At 51.1% G+C, this 18642-nt stretch overlaps 2 protein-coding genes across 3 annotated transcripts in view; both read right to left on the reverse strand.

The window, feature by feature from the left end:
* Positions 1 to 154: 154 nt before the first annotated feature.
* COMMD10 (COMM domain containing 10) lies at positions 155 to 6643 on the reverse strand. 2 transcript variants are annotated; one of them, XM_076070516.1, is made up of 7 exons: positions 6615 to 6643; positions 4180 to 4270; positions 3371 to 3481; positions 2847 to 3002; positions 1317 to 1427; positions 736 to 795; positions 155 to 613 (listed from the first exon to the last, which is right to left on the reverse strand). In XM_076070516.1, the coding sequence occupies exons 1-7, from the start codon at positions 6626 to 6628 to the stop codon at positions 575 to 577; spliced, it is 582 nt and encodes a 193-aa protein (XP_075926631.1). In that variant the 5' UTR covers positions 6629 to 6643; the 3' UTR covers positions 155 to 574. The 2 variants fall into 2 exon arrangements, with proteins under 2 accessions (XP_075926631.1, XP_032818689.1); XM_032962798.2 differs by lacking the exon at positions 6615 to 6643 and adding an exon at positions 5842 to 5944.
* A 1904-nt stretch (positions 6644 to 8547) lies between these two features.
* The window catches only part of LOC116947266 (alpha-actinin-2), a 48841-nt gene continuing 38746 nt past the window's right edge, over positions 8548 to 18642 (reverse strand). Inside the window, exons 16-21 of the mRNA XM_032962795.2 lie at positions 18283 to 18417; positions 17448 to 17627; positions 16178 to 16324; positions 13776 to 13841; positions 13026 to 13184; positions 8548 to 11872 (exon numbers count right to left, since the gene is read on the reverse strand). Of these exons, the coding sequence (XP_032818686.1) occupies positions 11714 to 11872; positions 13026 to 13184; positions 13776 to 13841; positions 16178 to 16324; positions 17448 to 17627; positions 18283 to 18417 (846 nt within the window). The 3' untranslated portion in view covers positions 8548 to 11713. The remainder of the gene's footprint in view (positions 11873 to 13025; positions 13185 to 13775; positions 13842 to 16177; positions 16325 to 17447; positions 17628 to 18282; positions 18418 to 18642) is intronic.

Here is an 18642-nt window from a genome sequence, read left to right on the forward strand (position 1 = left end):
CAACATCATTACCACCATGATCGCATTTCAACCTCGCAATTCAGTCACAACAGCGAGATATGCGAAGGAGACATTGTCTGCTCATCTATTTAAGAACTCACTCTCCGCGACGCTACCAAACTACTTCTGAATGGGTGCACGGAATGCCGTGAGCTGTGCGCCATTGTTTTTATTCATAATTTGCGTTACGTACAGGAAATTCTATTACACGTTTGTTCATTAAACATCCATAATTATTGAAAAAAATTAAGGATTTCAAATGGTCTACCATATGTACACTTTATTGATGAAGCAATTTGTGCAAAATAATCACAGCGCGTGACAACTGTACTCTCATACAAAAAAGAAAACATCATAGCTGTGAGTCTCAAATCATAACGCGTGAAGTGAAATCTCAATCCAGTCCCATATTTTGTTCTGACGAGAACATGACCGTGCAGTTGATAATGGTCCTTCCACTGCACTGTCCTCACACGACCTCTTGGATGTCCACCACTAATTCTTATTTCATGACCCGGCCCGGCTTGGGATGCAGCAGAACTTCATACCTAGCCTCAGCATGAGACCACTGTGTTCATGACAGCGCATCCAGCTGACTCTGTATCACTTCCAACTAAAAAGGAACAACACACACACATGCAGGTTAACACAAAAGTGTGTGAAGCAAGTCGACACAAAACCACGTACACACAAATAGACGTGATGGAGGGCCTACGAATGGCTGTGTGGTCAGACCTTCTTGTAGAACTCGAAGAGCTCCTGGTGCGTGAGCTCCATCTGCACTTTCTCCAGCTCCTGAAAAAAAAAAAACACGACTCATTAATGCTTCAGTTGCACAACCACTCGAGATGATGACAGATCTGCCCTGTAGCTCTGCCAGGTTGCTTGTCCCCATGGAAGTTTGCTGGGATTGGGCGGTGCATTAAGTGGCCCATCAGCACACGTTCCATCTTCCTGGGAAGTGGGTCAACCCTCTGAGAGCCACGCCGACCTAATGACCTCTCGATACATCATGCAAGCCCCGTAACAAAAATAATATTTTATTATTTGATTGTTTCCCTTCAACGTGACTTTACCGAAAGAGCTAAGATTATAATAATAATCACCTCGCTCAAACACTCGGCCGTGTTTCAAAACACAATGGCCAAGAGCTGGCCTCGTGACCCAGGGGTTAATACGATGGCAGGGCATCGAACCAGCACCACTGAGATCCTTTGTGTGAATCTAGTTTTTAGCCACCTGTGATTAAACTGGGTTCTCAAGCGTTAGTGAGTTGGCAGTCGTAGCCCTGTGTGTGTGTGTGTGCGCGTATGTACTTGGTTGTCATTGCTTTGGATCCCAAGCTCCAGCACGGCTGATGGGGTCTTGATTCTCGCACGTGTCGTCTGCGCCAGCTGGAGGTTCAGTTGCCAGCTCATCGACTCCAGCTGTGTGGGGAGGGTGTAGTGGTGGTGGTAGGAGTGATAATGGTGGTGGCGGTGAAGGGTGATGGTAGTGGTGATGGTGGTTGTGGTGTTAGGGTCAATGTTCATGGAGACAGTGGTGGTGATACTGGTCGTGATGGGGGCAATGGTATTGATTTTAATAATGGTGATTGTAATCATATTGGTAAAATGTAGTGGTGTTTTGATGGTAGTCATGACAGTTCCATAGTGGTGGTGATTTAGGTGGCAGCGATGGTTGCAGTAATCATGGTGGTGGTGGCCATTGTAATGGTCATTATAGTGGCAGTGGTGATGGTAGTGTTGGTAGTGATGTTGGCGGTATTGATGGTAGTGATAGTATTAGATGTGATAATGGTGGTGGTCATGTTGGTAGCGGTAAAAGTGGGGGAATCAGTTGGATGGTGGTGGTGGTCGTGATGATGGAGTGGTGAGGAGTAGAGGTGGCACAAGTTTAAACAATGAAACCCATTCAAGACAATACCACATTCATTGTTTGACGTTGTAAATGTACAGTACAGGACACGGATTTAGAGGAAGTCAAACGTCAAAGTGTTCCCTCCTGAAACAATGCATTGACGCATCACTCTTCTCCATTCGTGGCGCTGAGCCAACTGTGGACATTTCTCATTACCATATCAGGGAACATTATCACAAAAAGATTACTTAATATTGACTACCATCAAAGTGGTAATGATTTTAATCAAGCACAGTTTGATTTTGTGAGCCTAGCGCTGCCACTGCCTGGTTGGTGAGATCACCAGAATCCTATGACACGAGTAAAGGTAGAAGCAGCACTTTGTGAGAAGTGGTCGTCATATGGAGGGACGAGGTCTGGCCATGAGAATGTGGACTTCACAACAATTTTTCAAAGCCAACAACAAAGACAAGCACTGCATCACTGTTAACATTTAGCAGAACTCTTGACTATGGATATGTACAGAGCTGTCCTATAGAGGGAATCGCCTCCACAATAGGAATGTGGAATTTCCACCACGATGCCACCCCATCGCTCGTTAAGAGTATGAAGATGCTCTGATGTTCACTTGACGACAGCAGCAGTACTATCTGAGAGAGAAGCTGCAAAATTATTGTAACTGTGTTTGCACAAGTACATGGCTATCCATGTACTGCCCTTGTATCAATACACTGCTGGATGGGGTCCTCTTCATACCTTGCAAGTCATGGGGGTAATTTCACCAAACATTACCACGATGCCCAGTACAGGTTGGCAAAGGTGGGAGTGTAGACGTGGGTATGTAGAACAGTACAATATATTGTATGTACTGACCTCTGCTGCCCACAATGTAACCCCAAAAGCCCATGACCACGTGATTGTGCAGTGGAAGGTGGTCACCAATCCTAGAGCTGACACCGGCGCTCAGCGTGGCTGCATACACGCACCGTCTTTGGCGCCATCGATCGCTGGCGCAGCCTGTCCACGGCATTTCGCCCGCCGGCAGCCCACGCCTCCAAGAACGCGTGGCACTTGGCCTCCGTCACATGCAGCTGCGCCAGCTGCTTCTCCATCACGGCCGGCTTCCAGCTGTGGTAGGCGGCCTGAACAGAGGATAGGGGGTTGGAGTTGGGGGAGACGTGTTCACCAGATAGCATCTTGATTCGAGGAAAGAAAACGCACGCGGGCATGGGTGCTCTCATATGAATGCATAATGACATCTCCATTCGCCATGAAATTGTCGTGATATTTGTCAATGATGTTGGCCTTGAGTGGAAATCGAACGTTTCACCCGGATCGTAGCACAATGTGCTATCCAATACACTGCCGCTCCCCACACTAATGCATTCGGAACGCACACACGCATGAGCACATGGCTACACAAGCATGAGCGTTTGTAAGGGCGCACAAAGAAAAGCCTAAGATTTCCTGTGTTGGGGCAAGTGTTGTTTGTGAGCTCCTATGGGGATACCTGCTGGAGGATGAAAGTGCAGGTCTCGAGGGTGAGCTCCAGCTGCGGTTGCTGCAGATCCAGAGCCACCATCAGCTTCTCCTCCTCCTCTGGACTGAAACTCCTTTCATCCTGCACAAACACGTTCACCATGTAGACCAGTGTTCTTCACTAATGTTTAGAGGGGGATGACTTTTGCCGATAAGACATCAGTGTGAGGGCCACCACAAATTTGAAACCATTGGGTTTGACTGCATGATGGGGTGTTTTCACATTTGTATATTAGTGAGGGCCGCACGTCAGGGGCCGCACTAAAGGCCACCAGGGGCCGCTAATGGCCTGTGGGGTTTGCAATGAAGAACACTGATATAGACCAATTAACGGCCTGTACATTTCCACCCGAGGCGGTGATGTGGTCAGAACCACACCCATCCTTCTTTGTCTCTCAAATAGTGATGTTTATACACTGCCACCAGGCGATAAAATTGTGGCTGAGTTGACCTTGGTGAAGCCCAAAACAAGTCGAGATATGATAAGTGATTGATTTTAGCCGTGGTCGGGAATTGAACTCGCGTATCTGATTGCATAGCGCTGTGCGCTAACCACTGCGCCCTCTACTCCCCATGTACAAACATTAACGCGCAAAGTCCAAGACAAGGGGCTGGGGGAAGAGCTCGAGCCAGACGATGGTGGCAATGAGACCGTAAACATGGGTCCTACGTCGACTGTACAACACTTGTGGATTTTTTTTTAGACTGAAGGAAATGATAGCCATGCCGAGTGGAATGATTTGGGGAATCGGCACGGCCTGCTCTGCTTATGACGCTCACCTTGAGGTGAAGTTTCTGCAGAATGCGGGACAGGAGGCGAGGGAACTTGGCATCGTCTATGGTGTTGATGATGGAGACAGCCTGCTTGATGCTGCAGGTCACACACACATGAAGGGCGATAGCAGAGTCTGTGTCCTGACAGAGCTGAGTGATCGTGATGCAGAGCTGTAAGTTCTTTGCACGGCCCCATTGCAATGCAGCTGGTCCATCACCATCACTTACAGATCACGTCGACTAATCTCCAACTGTGTAATCAGGTGGGTGGCATGCACTAGGAGCTGGGTGTCTGGTGAATGTCGCTTTCCTGCAGTTTTCTCATATTTTAACCCATATTCATCTGGATTTTTCAGATCTCTTGGTTTTTGCTTTGGTCAAGCAAAAACTCGAAGTGCTCAATAAGTTGGCAATTGTGAGCTTATAAAGCTGATGTTCAAAGTGCATCAAACATATGTGGTGTTCAGTAGAACCACGCTGTAAGGGTTATTGCCGTTTATCTACACTGTTGCATAACATCACTCTCAACTCACACCAGAGGTAGGTGCTCTCTATCTGGTCCTTTACCCCGGATAATGAACATTATCTAGTCCTACTTCGGCTATCCTTGCGGGCTCTTCTCACTCAGGAACCCTTTCTCTCAGCCGATCCTCACTGAATACTCGGGACCCGACTCTCGGCTATTCCCTTGGCTCTCCCACTCGTCTGCCCGGAGCGGGGGCTCATCCAACACCGTCCAGCGACGAGGAGGGAGAGTCACCTTCCAGACGGCTCCTTGCCCTGGCTCCCCACGACGACCACGCCTTCGTCACGGGCTCCTTCCCCTAACTCGCACCCGCCGCCTTTGTTCCCGAAGGTGTACCCTCTGACACCACCCGTGATATGACGTGATCCTTAACCTTGCGGTTGAACCCAAATCAAGAGCCGAATGGCTCACAGGGTAAATCCTAATAAATGAAAAACTAAACTGAAACTTAACCGTCAAACTCCTCCTCCCCTACATTTTAAAATTCAACGAAAACTTGTTTATATATACATACCGGCGAGTTATTTACCCTAGAGGGTTTTCAGCCAGCAATGGCTTGAACGAGCAAATTGTAGGGCTTGCGCCTTTAGCCGCACACTGATTTACACCTGGCGGAGTACGTCCAGTTGGGGGGGTGGGTGCGCCTTAAAAAGCGATAGATGTCAGTACATTGACAGCCGATAACATAACATTGTGTGAATGACGAGATGGGTGTCAAGTGTATTGAGACAGCTGATAAGAATTAAAATAACGTGCATTACAAGGCCCTCATCGTGACACGGGGGGGTGGGGGGGGGGCACGCGCGAGGCGAATAATCGCGACATTACACGATATAAACAGTTGACATAAATTCGGTGCAAAAAACAATGTACGAAACGACAAGGTTTAGGGCATTCATTAATGGCAACCGTTGACAAGAGTCCCGGATACATTCACAGACGTCCACTACCGCAACAGAGCCGCCCCCAACCAGTGCTGTCACACTCGGCGGCGGCGGCGAGGGTGGGTGGGTGTGGGTGGGTGAATTAACACGAGTGAGCTGCCAGTCTCGCGTTCGTTACTTGAATGTTTAATTCGGCCCCTTTGTTAAGGAGTTTTAGTGAGTAAGCATCGTAAATAGCCGCCGCTCGATCAAAATCACCTCTCCGTTTCCGTAATGCACGCCATGCCGAAGAATGGCGTTTGTATCTCCTAGCGCACACGGGCGTCGACTCACCCTAGCCGGCGTTTTCATTGGACGCGGGGTTCCTCGCGCGACCAATTGCGACGCTCCTCGCCAGAAGTCACGCGCCCTTCGACCAATGGAAATTGGGCAACGAGCAGCGCGCTGTTTAACCGGTCTGGGAAATGTAACGTAACGTTTTCGTTTTCAATGGGCGGTTTGATGGGAGCGGTGGCGCAGTGGTTAGCGCACTGAGCTCGGGCATTCGTCAGTGGCCAGCGATAATTGAACCGGCCCTGGGCAATCCCTTTGGTCGACTCAGCCAAAAATTAGTGCCTGGTGCAGGTGTGTAAACATGCCTGTCAACCCCTTATCAGTGCCCTTTATCTTATTGCAGACCAATTTCAGACCTTATTGGTCACCCCGTTGCCCCTTTTAAATCACAACGTTCATCCTACAAAGTGCCATCACAAGGGAAGAAACACAAACAACAATCTCCCTGTACAAGAATACGGGCAAGCCGTATGGGATGACAGTTTTGTGTAAACATCAGCATTTGCCAGTCATCTCAACACGTGGGCCTGCCCTGTGACCTGCCACAATTTTACGCGATGACCTCAAAGTGCACCTAGCCTGGCACGAGCGTTGTGTTGACATCACCACCGCTCAGTGGTGAATTACGCGAGCCTTTGTTGAACAACACTGTAGTTTATGTCGTTGATGATCCGGCACCCACTAATCACTCCACTTACCAGCGATCCGTCATCTCCTTATCACTCTTTTAGGGGCCGTCCATAATGACGTCACGCGATTTTGGACGATTTCTGACCGCCCTCCCCCCATCGTCACACGGTGTCACAAAAAGTCAGACCACTCTCAAATATGACGTCACAAAGCTCTGCCCCCCCCCCCCCCAAAAAAAAATATATAAGACATGCTTTAAATCGCTTTCAACTATTGTCATTGTAGTGCTTATTTAATGTGACGCTGCACTCTGATGTTGTAGGAGAAAACATTTATTAAAAAGTATATTTAATTAAGTAGAACGTGTTGTCTATATTTATTTAAAGTTGCGCATTTTGATGTGACGTCACATTTTTCCACCCCCCCCTCTCGTAATTTATGGACGGCCCCTTATCGCTACTACCATGGTCACTTTTACCCTGAACTCCAATCGGTGATTCCTTTTCATCCGTGTCGAGAACCCGGTCTTCCAGAGACACCCACTCATCCGCACCCTTCATCCTCCACACTGCAGGTTATACTTACCCGATATAACACCAAAACCTTTATCATGAATAATATTGGTCGCGAAAGCCTAGGTGTTAAACTGAATAGGTGTATGTACATGGTTACGCTCAGTGTAGGGGGTACAGCTGGTGCATCTACCGGTCATCTCAGTCATCCAACCCATGGCACCTGCTGGGTCTGTTCCGTGACATCCTGCCAGCGAGCCTTCGACACTTCACGTGGCCTCAATGTGCACCTGGCCTGGCACAGGCGCCGTGGTGGTGATGTCGCCGTCACTTGGTGGCGAATGGCGTGGTATTGGTGGTATTGGCTGTGTGGGCAGTGATCGTGTTTGTGGATGCTGAGGGTGTGGGGGTGTAGCGGTAGTGTAGCGGTCAGCGCTACGAACCGGGTGCCACCCGAGTTCGATTCCCGCTCACGGCCACCAACACCGGTGACGATGATCTAAACCGGTCCTGGGCCTCCCCGAGGTCGACTCGGCCTCAAATGAGTCCCCTGTGCGGTGTGTAAACATCGCCACTGGGAAGACAAAGGCGGCCAGGCGTGGTGTTACCCACCCACATGGTGTGCCGGTTCCGACCTTTCTACGTGCCACTCGCTAACAGCACTTGCCCCCTACAATATGTTAAGGCTATACGGGGTGGGGGGGGACTTTGTATGTAATAATACTGTGCATAGTACTGTAATAAAGATACGTGCATATATATTGCGCCCATAACAACGTCATGAAACCAAACGTCTCGTAGCGCAATTTACTTTAGCCTAGGGGACCCCCCCCCCCCTAATGGTAGCTTATCCCTCTACCTGTGCTGTTACAAGGCTACGCACTACAGACCACCAGTGAGCATTGGGGTGTGTCTGCCAGTAGGGGGCAGTGATTACTCAGTGTTTTCACAATTCAACATGAGTGTATGGGGGGGAGGGTTACTCTATGACCCCAAGTGTAAGACGGAGCGGTGGCGCAATGGTTAGCGCACTGCACTCAGAACCCCGGCCCCCCGAGTTCGATTCCCGCTCACGACAAAATAACCCTGGCAAATATTTCAACCGGTCCTGGGCGTCTTCTCGGTCGACTCAAGGTTTAATGAGTACCTAGTGCGGTGTGTAAACGTCAACACTGGGGAAGACAAAGGCGGCTCTGTGCCACCCATCCCCTCGTGTGCCATGCCGGCTTTCATGGGTTCTCGCTAACAGCACTTACCCCAACAGTCTGTTGTGAAAGACGCTGCATGGTGTATTTACAGTATTTATGTTGAACGTCTTTCACACCGTATGTAGCCGACCAAACTAAACACACAAAAATAAATTCTAAAGGAGTAGGAGTACATCTGTTTGAAAATATGTGCATGTGTGAATGCGCGCAAAATGCACGTGTGCAATCGTGTCTGTTTCAATAAATGACGAAAGTAGCACCTTACACTTTTTGACACCAACTTTTAAACGGGACTGTCTTTATTGTCACGAGCTGCAGCAACAAAAAAAACACAGTTTGAAAGTCCAAGTCCATAACTGCGTGCGATTCGTGTTCAGACGTGTCTCCATTATCATCATGAACACACGTGTAATGTTCGATTATCAAAGTAAAGCCACAGTATCGGTTCGGCTAAAAAGGCGCCGGGTCACTCCCGAAAGTAGCTGTCATCGAGTATCAGCTATAGCCCAGCGCACAGCCAAACACATATCCACGTGTGTGTGGCTGTGTGTGTGTCAATGTAACATGAAGCTATAACCACAAATACGCTTCATCTCAATACACTCCCAACGCTCAACTCTCTTCGAATCGGAATCTACACCGCACGCATTAAAGGCATCGTCGGTCCTAATAAGGCACTGGGAGATCACAAAAATACACAGGGTGATCCATTTATAATGCCCCCCCTCCACCTCTCCCTCTATTTCCTTCTCAACAGCTGATCGAATATCGTGAAAACGATGACTCATGTCTCAGACGAGGGTGTTAAAACATAACACGTCTATTGAGATTGCTGGGAAGACATGCAGTGGCTTTGTCAATTTATGAATTGTAGTTTTTACTTAATTTTCTCCCTATTATGCCGGTGGGGGTATCTATCACTGGGTCATGCAGGGATCTTCCAAGTGCCCTTGAACTGGCTTTGGAATCCCAGCGCCTTGCTCGTGAGGCCTCCGCCTTTAGTTTTGTGTGCGGCGCACAATTCGATTTCTATCTTCCATTCCAGCCCCCTTCTCCGCTTAACGTTCACGAACGGCGTCACCACTTCGCTCCCGATGCGAGTATCGTGGATACAATTCACGTTGCACGTTCCGCCCATCAGCTCATTCCCCTCTACCAGTCATTTTATTTTTATAACTCAATCCATTCTCTTTCGCTTTCTTTGACCGCCTGACCTCTCTCTCTCTCTCAATAAAATAAACCTTGACACACCCACGGTAGGTTGAGCCGTTTATTAAAATATATCGGCACCCATTTGCTGCTGTGCAGGGGTTATTGCATTCGTCAAGAAGAAGATAAGGTTAAAGGTTAAAAGATAAAATAGAGGCACGTGTTTCTGTAACAGACCAAGTCAAGACATCAAAAAACATTGCGTTCAGCTTCTCATTTGCTGACTTAAATTTAAGGTAGCTTCAGTTCATTATTGCTTAATTAATTAGAACTTCCCCTGATAATTGCAGCTTTTGCTCTGACCCAGACCTCGGTTTAACATGGGGCAGCACTGAGTTTTCCCGGCCTTCTCCAGGTGTTGGCAACTATGAACCCAGGGTCCCAGACGGAGTGCCGAGCCAGGGCTGAGGGGCCCCCCACAGGTCCCGCACGAGGGGTTCGAAAGGGGACCGGGGGTGGTGATCGGGAGCTCAGGGAGTGAAGGGATAATGGGAGGGAACCCCAAAAGAGGACCCTGGCTCAGATGGACTCTCTTGGATAATTAGACACAATACTAATTACCATGTTTAATTATCCAAGCCAGATGTGCACTTGAGTTTAATTCACTAAACCCACAGCAGACAGCACTGTGGCCCCGCTGGGGTGCGCGCAGTCATGGCGGCGGTGATGGTGACAGTGCCGGTGATGATGGTGGTAGTTGTAGCGATGGTGCTGGTGATGATGATAGACGGGATGGCTTCCCAAGGCCCTCACCCGCGCCCCTCTCCTCCAGGTCTACCGATCTCCTTGATCGTGTCCAATCGTAATGTTAAGTCTGACGCGCATCAGACACGTCGGATGATTTGGTAAAGCGCAGGAAAAACACGGCCCGTGGGCATGGCGAGGGCAAGCGAACTTCAGAACATCCCGTTTCACCTACTCCGGTTCGCAGAGCGTGAGCGACGGACATTTCGGCTGGCGCCCTTTTGACGACTGCGGTTAAATATGGGTATGCTACATGTCCTACCAGGAAGCTAACTCCTCTGTCCACCCCGGTGACCGCTGATACATCAACGAGGAGTGTTCGGCTCAGCTAAAGAGAAGCCTGCAAACTCTAACCAGGGACGTTAAAGGCTAAAGGTTAAGCGTAAACTAAGAGTTTTGTCTCCAGGCTTTCCAGAATTCGGGCCAAACAACAAGAAAAGTTTTAATAAAACAACATCGTTTATAATAATAATAAACAAAAGAGGCGCTGTGGCGAAAACAACCGTGCCATGAGAAATAACGCACCCCATGCAGAGTTTACTGAATGGCCATTCAGCCGCTGACAGTCTTACGCTTCACACCCCCTTTGCACTAATCTTCAAGGTTTAGTCCATAAGCAAGGCTTAGTGTCACGTGTCGTCCAATTGTTGGCCAGCTAACCCCACGATTAAACCTCGCCATGGCACAGACGATGGAAGTGGCACCTAGAGTCTGGTGGTCAAGAGGGAAGACATAAAGCCACGCGGCGGTGGTGGTGGTGGCAGTGGTGGTGGTGATGATGATGACGAGATAGTCCTTCGAGGTAGCGCGGGTGACTGTGCAGCAGCGGAGAATCTAGCAGAGGTGACGGAAGCGATGGCGAGGTTACGGTGGCATACGCGGTATCATCCGCGATGACCTCTTGACCTTTACAATCCCCCCAGCCTTCCGCTTGCCTCTACCGCCGATCCCAGCCCCGTGCCGCGCCATGTCTAGCCCTCGACTCCGCCGCTCTGCCGAAGTCTACACCGGGCACCGTCATTGTCACGGTGAGCGGTTTCGTTTTCGCCGCGGCACCACCGAGACCCTAGCCACCCCGACCGCGGATGCCCACCGCCGCCATTCCCGCCGCGAACCACCAACCCCGGCCTTGACGTTCAGGGAGATTGTCACGGCTGGTGTCCTCCCGTACGGCGAGAATGTGCGGGGCAGCTGGGGTCGCGATTGCATGAAAAGGGAGGATTAGGGACAGGGAGGGGGGGTTTGTGGGTAGGCCATGCTGAATATATTTTTTTAGGGGGGGGGGGGTAGGAGAGGGTGGTGGAATTGTCGTTTCTTGGCGGGGAGGTGGCAATTATTTTTGGGTACGGAGGGTCAGAAGGAGGGATTGGCACAGGTGATTCCCCACAATGGGAGGGCAAGGATTTCTTCGGGATCTGAATTTGTATTTGGGACGGGGGTAACTCCGCGGGGTGGGGGTTCGGGGGCGTGCGTCGTTGGGGTCGGTGCCGCAAGTTACAGGTCGCTCTCGCCATAGAGGGCCATGGAAAAGGACATGTAGTCCAGGCAGCCGGGGGTGCCCTCGGAGCCCGAGTAGTGGGCCATGCGCGAGATGCAGTACTCGGCCTGCTCCGGGGGAAGCTCCCGGCGCAGCTCCTCGGCCGTGATGAAGTTCTGTGTGACGCGCAGGATGGGGGCAGAGGGGGCGGCGAGAAACCCACAGAGTCACTCTCCTACCCCTCGTCTCACTCTAGTACCCCTCTCCATGCACTCTCATACCTCTCCCCTCTCGTCTCACTCTAGTACCCCTCTCCATGCACTCTCCTACCTCTACCCTCTCGTCTCACTCTAGTACCCCCCTCCATGCACTCTCATACCTCTCCCCTCTCGTCTCACTCTACTACCCCACTTCACGTGCTTGCCTATCTCTCCCCTCTTAGACATGTCTGTGTGTCTCATCCAGTCTACCACCGACCCGGAAAATATTTAATGGAAAATGAAATCTTAAATGTTAAAGAATACATTTTCCGATTTGGCCCCATATTTTTGATGGAGGGCTCTTGCCATAAACAAGTGGTAATCTGGCCGCGCTTGTCTAACCTACTCGGCTGTTGATGAGACCCAGAAAGTCAAAACCAGTCATAAATGTGCTTGCTTAAATAAACAATATTAATAATATTGTTCGAGAAGCACAACACATGCTCGCTCTTGAAGAGAGAGAGTTACTCAGATGGGCGAGGAGGAACCACAGATGGTGTTTTTTGCAGGTGGGTGTTGTTGGCGGGTGTTGTTGCCGAGTGTTGTTGGTGGGTGTTGTTACTTGGTGTTGTTGGCAGGTGTTGTTGGTGGGTGTTGTTGGTGGGTGTTGTTGGTGGGTGTTGTTGGCAGGTGTTGTTGGCAAGTGTTGCTGCTGGGTGTTGCTGCTGGGTGTTGTTGGTGGGTGTTGTTGGTGGGTGTTGTTGCTGGGTGTTGTTGCTGGGTGTTGTTGGTGGGGGTTGTTGTTAGGTGTTGCTGCTGGGTGTTGTTGGTGGGTGTTGTTGGCAGGTGTTGCTGCTAGGTGTTGTTGTTGGTGGGTGTTGTTGCTGGGTGTTGTTGGTGGGTGTTGTTGGTGGGTGTTGTTGGTGGGTGTTGTTGCTGGGTGTTGTTGGTGGGTGTTGTTGGTGGGTGTTGTTGACAGGTGTTGTTGGTGGGTGTCGTTGGTGGGTGTTGTTGGTGGGTGTTGTTGGTGGGTGTTGTTGTTAGGTGTTGCTGCTGGGTGTTGTTGTTGCCGGGTGTTGTTGTTGCCGGGTGTTGTTGTTGGCGGCGGGTCCCAGCACGTCGCCCTCACCTTGTCTGCGGCGAGGATCTTGAAGGAGGCGATGACTTGCTCAGCTGTGTCGGTGTCGGCCGTCTCCCGCGTCATGAAGTCGATGAACGACTGGAAGGTGACCGAGCCGGTGTTGGTGGCGTCCACCAGGGTCATGATGCGTGCAAACTCCGCCTCGCCCTGGTACCACAGTGACATCGTCCGCGACATCAACGTCCACATCATCATCATCATCATCCCCGACAGCGTCCGCATTCAGTGGACGATGTCGTGACCGCTCAAGCCATCGTCATCATCATATACATCGACCCCCATCGTTGGTAACATCGCCATCATCGCTGACATAGTCCACATTGGTGTCAGCGACGCTGTGATATCAAAATTATTGACATCATTCACATCATCCCCATTGACAACAACATCGATATCATCCTTGACATCAACATCATCCACATGATCGTTAGCCTCAGAACCATCCACACGCTCGACATACACATCGACATGCCCAACGACATCATCATGCACATTGAACATCATCAACTGGTGCATAGACGTCACCGACATTATCCAACGTCAATTTAAAGAAATATTTTCGTTAAATAGTCCCCCCCCTAATTAACTCCTACAGAGATCCGGAAGTCAAAGCGACTTCCATTCACTCTCGTAGAGATGTACCGGCTAAGGGATCAACGGAACGAAGGAAACACCCTGGGGTGGGGGCAAGCAAAGAGCATTCGGGCAAGAGGGTTAGGGTGATCGACGCTCGCCTACCAGATCGTAGCCCATGGAGATAAGGCACGCCCTGAAATCATCTGGCTCCATCATCCCGTTCTTCTTCTACTCGGCGGTCGGGAGGAGCAGGAAGAGCAGGAGGAGGTGAAGCAGGAGGAGCAGGAGGAGCCGCAGGAGGTAGAGCAGGAGAAGCAGGAGGTGGCGACAGGAGCAGAGGATAGGATCGCGAAGGACCCCCCCCCCCCCACCACGTAGTAAGTGGGACGATGGACAGAGCGACGCCATGTCCACGTGAGTGTGCGAATGATGTGTGTACACGGACATAGTTGTGGCGCAGGGAGAGACGCATAGACAGACACACGGACACAGAGCCAGGCGCACAGAGACAGACAGAGAGAGACGAGCACAGGGGAGAGAGAGAGTCAGTGCGGGTAGTTGGACGATGCCACGCGGGCGGGAACGGGGCGCCAGGCGGCGCACGCCTGGCGATCGTACCTGCTCGTCCTCCACCAGGTCGTAGCCCAGGCTGATGAGGCAGGCCTTAAAATCCTCGAAGCCCAGCGCGCCCTCCTGACACTGCGAACGCCGCGTGCGTGGGTGCGTGGGTGCGTGCGTGGCATTGGGTGTGTGTGGCAAGCCGAGGCGGGCGAGCGTTGTGGCGCGGCCGCCAGCGTGGTCAGCAACGCGCGTTACAGGGCAGAGCACATGGACAGCACGCGCGCAAGGGGAGCGTTAGTGCCGGGTTAGTGCCACGTATTATACACTGCAGACGGTGGTGTGAGCATCGCGTTCGATCTGGCGCTACGCCGCAAGCCGGTGGTCCAGCCACGTACGCAGCCCGCGTCTCGACCCGCTGCTGGATGAGGGCCTCCCCGCGCCGTGTGGGCCGTGAGGGTCATTTGACCAAACTTCACGACGCCGGCTCGATGAAAGAGGCGGGATTGCACGGCAGCGGTGGGTTTTGCTGCGATGTCCTCCGCCACCCGCGACGCAGCCTATAACACCTGCGTTTTTGCAGTTGGCGGTCGCCCATCAAAGCGCTACCCAGGCTCAATGTCGCTTCGCCTCCAAGGCATGACGGGATGGGACACATTGCGGGGTGATTGGGCTGGAGGAGCCGTCGGTGCTGCGGCGGCGACGCTGTCAGACCACGGATGGCATTGCGAGTGCAGCGTTAGTGCCCGCGTCACGCTGTGGATGTTAGTATGAGGATGACGGCAGTGTTAGAGAGCCATGCTGCGTATGCCAGTGTGAGTGTCACGGTAGTGTTAGTGTCACGGTAGTGTTTGTGTAATGGTCGTGTTAGTGCTTGCATGACGGCAGTGTTAGTGTCACGGCAGTGTTAGTGTGACGGCAGTGTTTGTGTCACGGTCGTGTTAGTGTGACGACAGTGTTAGTGTCACGGTAATGTTAGTGTTAGCGTGACGGCAGTGTTTGTGTCACGGTCGTGTTAGTGTGACGGCAGTGTTTGTGTCACGGCAGTGCTAGTGTGACTGCAGTGTTTGTGTCACGGTAGAGTTAGTGTGACGGCAGTGTTTGTGTCACGGTAGTGTTAGTGTTAGCGTGACGGCAGTGTTTGTGTCACGGTCGGTGTTAGCGTGACGGCAGTGTTAATGTCACGGTAGTGTTAGTGTTAGCATGACGGCAGTGTTTGTGTCACGGCAGTGCTAGTGTGACGGCAGTGTTTGTGTCACGGTCGTGTTAGTGTTAGCGTGACGGCAGTGTTTGTGTCACGGTCGGTGTTAGCGTGACGGCAGTGTTAGTGTCACGGTAGAGTTAGTGTGACGGCAGTGTTTGTGTCACGGTCGTGTTAGTGTTAGCGTGACGGCAGTGTTTGTGTCACGGTCGGTGTTAGCGTGACGGCAGTGTTAATGTCACGGTAGTGTTAGTGTTAGCATGACGGCAGTGTTAGTGTCACGGTAGTGTTAGTGTGACGGCAGTGTTTGTGTCACGGTCGTGTTAGTGTTAGCGTGACGGCAGTGTTTGTTTCACGGTCGGTGTTAGCGTGACGGCAGTGTTAGTGTCACGGTAGTGTTAGTGTGACGGCAGTGTTTGTGTCACGGTCGTGTTACAGTGGTCGGTGTTTGTGTGACCGCAGTGTTTGTGTCACGGTAGTGTCACAGTGGTCGGTGTTAGTGTTTGGATCATGGCATGGGGTCGTGTCGGTCGTATGAAGTTATACCAACCGACTGACTGACTTTATTTGGCCAAAGCGTGCGGCCAATATAGATTATTTTATGTGTGTTTAGTGGCAAGTGCCTCGTTGAGAATCGTCAACTCTTTGCGCTTCGCGGCCATCATTTAAACCGCATGACTACATGTTTTTGTCGTCTCTATAAACAAAAGAGACTTTAGGCAGAGGCTGCACTCGAGGCCTCCCAGAGGTTGTCCTGGAGGCCCACGTGGCATTCAGGGTGGGTGTCAGGACACGGTGGCCTCACCCGGTCGAAGTGGGTGAAGGAGGCGCGGAACTCGTTGAGCTGCTCCTGGCTGATGCCCTTGGCGTCACGCGTCAGGATCTGGTTCTCCACCTCGTTGATCGTCCGCGCGATCGTTGTCAGCAGCTGCTCCCAGCCCACGCGGATGTGCTGCACGAAAGAAGTCGCGCATCAAGGGTCACGGGGTCGGGGATCGATGAACGGGGATCGGGGATGTGGGGGGCATTCGGGATCGGAGATCACGAATATTGTACCAGGATTAATGGATCATGGAGCAGAGATCAGGGACAATGGTACCAGTGTTTGTAAATCAAAATTATGGCACCGGGAACCAGGGACTAGGGATCTCATGTTAGGGACCACGACCAGGGATCAGGGTTTACAGATCACAGATCAGTGCCCACCATCGACCAGATTAATGGATCAGGAAGCACGCAGCAGCAGGGATCAGGGTATAGGAGAGAGGGAGAGATGTTCTATCTGCGCCCCCCAGTGTCTGGATGGCGTGGACTTCTGGGTTGATGTGCGGTGTGTGTGGTGTTGTCACATCCATGGTGTAGTATGGCAGTGTGTATGGTGGTGTGGTGTATGGTGGTGTGTATGGTGGTGTGGTGTATGGTGGTGTGTATGGAGGTGTGGTGTATGGTGGTGTGTATGGTGGTGTGTATGGTGGTGTGGTGTATGGTGGTGTGTATGGTGGTGTGGTGTATGGTGGTGTGTATGGTGTATGGTGGTGTGTATGGTGTATGGTGGTGTGTATGGTGTATGGTGGTGTGTATGGTGGTGTGGTGTATGGTGGTGTGTATGGTGTATGGTGGTGTGTATGGTGTATGGTGGTGTGCATGGGGTATGGTGGCGTGTATGGTGGTGTGTATGGTGTATGGTGGTGTGTATGGTGTATGGTGGGGTGTATGGTGTATGATGGTGTGTATGGGGTATGGTGGTGTATGGTGGCGTTTATGGTGTATGGTGGTGTGTATGGTGGTGTGTATGGGGCATGGTGGTGTGTATGGTGTATGGTGGTGTGTATGGCGGTGTGTATGGTGGTGTGTATGGGGTATGGTGGTGTGTATGGGGTATGGTGGTGTGTATAGTGGTGTGTATGGTGGTGTGTATGGTGTATGGTGGTGTGTACGGGGTATGGTGGTGTGTATGGGGTATGGTGGTGTGTATGGCGGTGTGCGTGAAGTATGGCGGTGTGTGCGTGCATTCTACGATGTGTGTGCATAGTGCACGGGGGGTGTGTATGGTGAGCGTGGTGAGCCGTGCTCACCTCCATGGTGTAGTTGGTGTGCTTGTTGTCAAAGACGAGAGCCTCCTGGATGAGCTGGTGGTCACCCTCCAGCTTGTCGATGTTGGGTTTGTAGTTGATGATATTCTGCTCGTAGGACTTGAGCTGGTTCATCTGGTCCTCCAGGGTGCCCTGCATCTGCACTGAGATGCGCCCGATCTCCTGCAGGGACACGGAGTCGTGGAGATCAAGGCAATGGTGTGGACCATGACAATGGCGATAATGAAGACGTCGATAATGATGATGATGATGTATATATGTATGTTGAACTTCTTTACATAGCCAACCGTGCTAATCGGAGGTGCAGGAATCATGATGAAGACGACGACTGTGACGAAGATGATGAAGATGACAAAGAGAGTGATGATGATGATGATAATGATAATTATAATCATGATGATTAGCAGTCCGAGTATAGTTCCATAATTTTGTTCAGTTTCAGTTTTTCATTTATTAGGTTTAGACCTGTGAGCCATGCGGCTTTTGACTCGGGTGCAACCGCAACAAACAAAAAACATGAACAAGGAACATCTTAAAGTGACTACACGCAACAGAAAATTTCAGGAAAAAACAGCAAAATCTTCCAGAAAAAGCACCGTATATCAACGCTGTGTGCAGAAATCCCAGTGGGATGCAAGTCAAACAATAACAACCATAAGACCATTCAGATGAAAGTTATCACTCTAACGCTGTACTAGAACAAACAAATATGGCTAAACCAAAACGTTTTCGAAATCACCAAAATGAAGCTATAAAAACAATGTAACAGTGATCAGAGGTGAGAGGTCATGGATGTGGACACGGGTTGAGGTCGAACCTCCATCTTGGTCTGGATCCAGGGCCCGATGATGTTGGCCGACGAGGCGAACTGGCGTCGCAGGCGCTCGTTAGAATGCTGGCGCGCGAGCTCCTCCTGCAGGGACTGGTCCCTCTGTGGCACCAGCTGCCTCACCTGCCGCACAGGGACAGCCATGCGCATGGCTCACGCATGGCTCGCACGTGGCTCACGAATGCCGTATGCATGGCCCACGCGTGGCGCACGCATGGCATACGCATCAACTCACTCGTTCACTCACTCAGTCACGCACCTGCATTGCCTGTTCACTCACTAACCCGGATATATCCCTTCACTTGCTCATTTTCTCATTTACCTGCCCCCTGCACCCACCACTAGGCC

The sequence above is a fragment of the Petromyzon marinus genome, chromosome 29, assembly GCF_048934315.1.
Source record: "Petromyzon marinus isolate PM22_M1 ecotype Great Lakes invasive population chromosome 29, UKy_Petmar_22M1.pri1.0, whole genome shotgun sequence".
Lineage (NCBI taxonomy): Eukaryota > Metazoa > Chordata > Hyperoartia > Petromyzontiformes > Petromyzontidae > Petromyzon > Petromyzon marinus.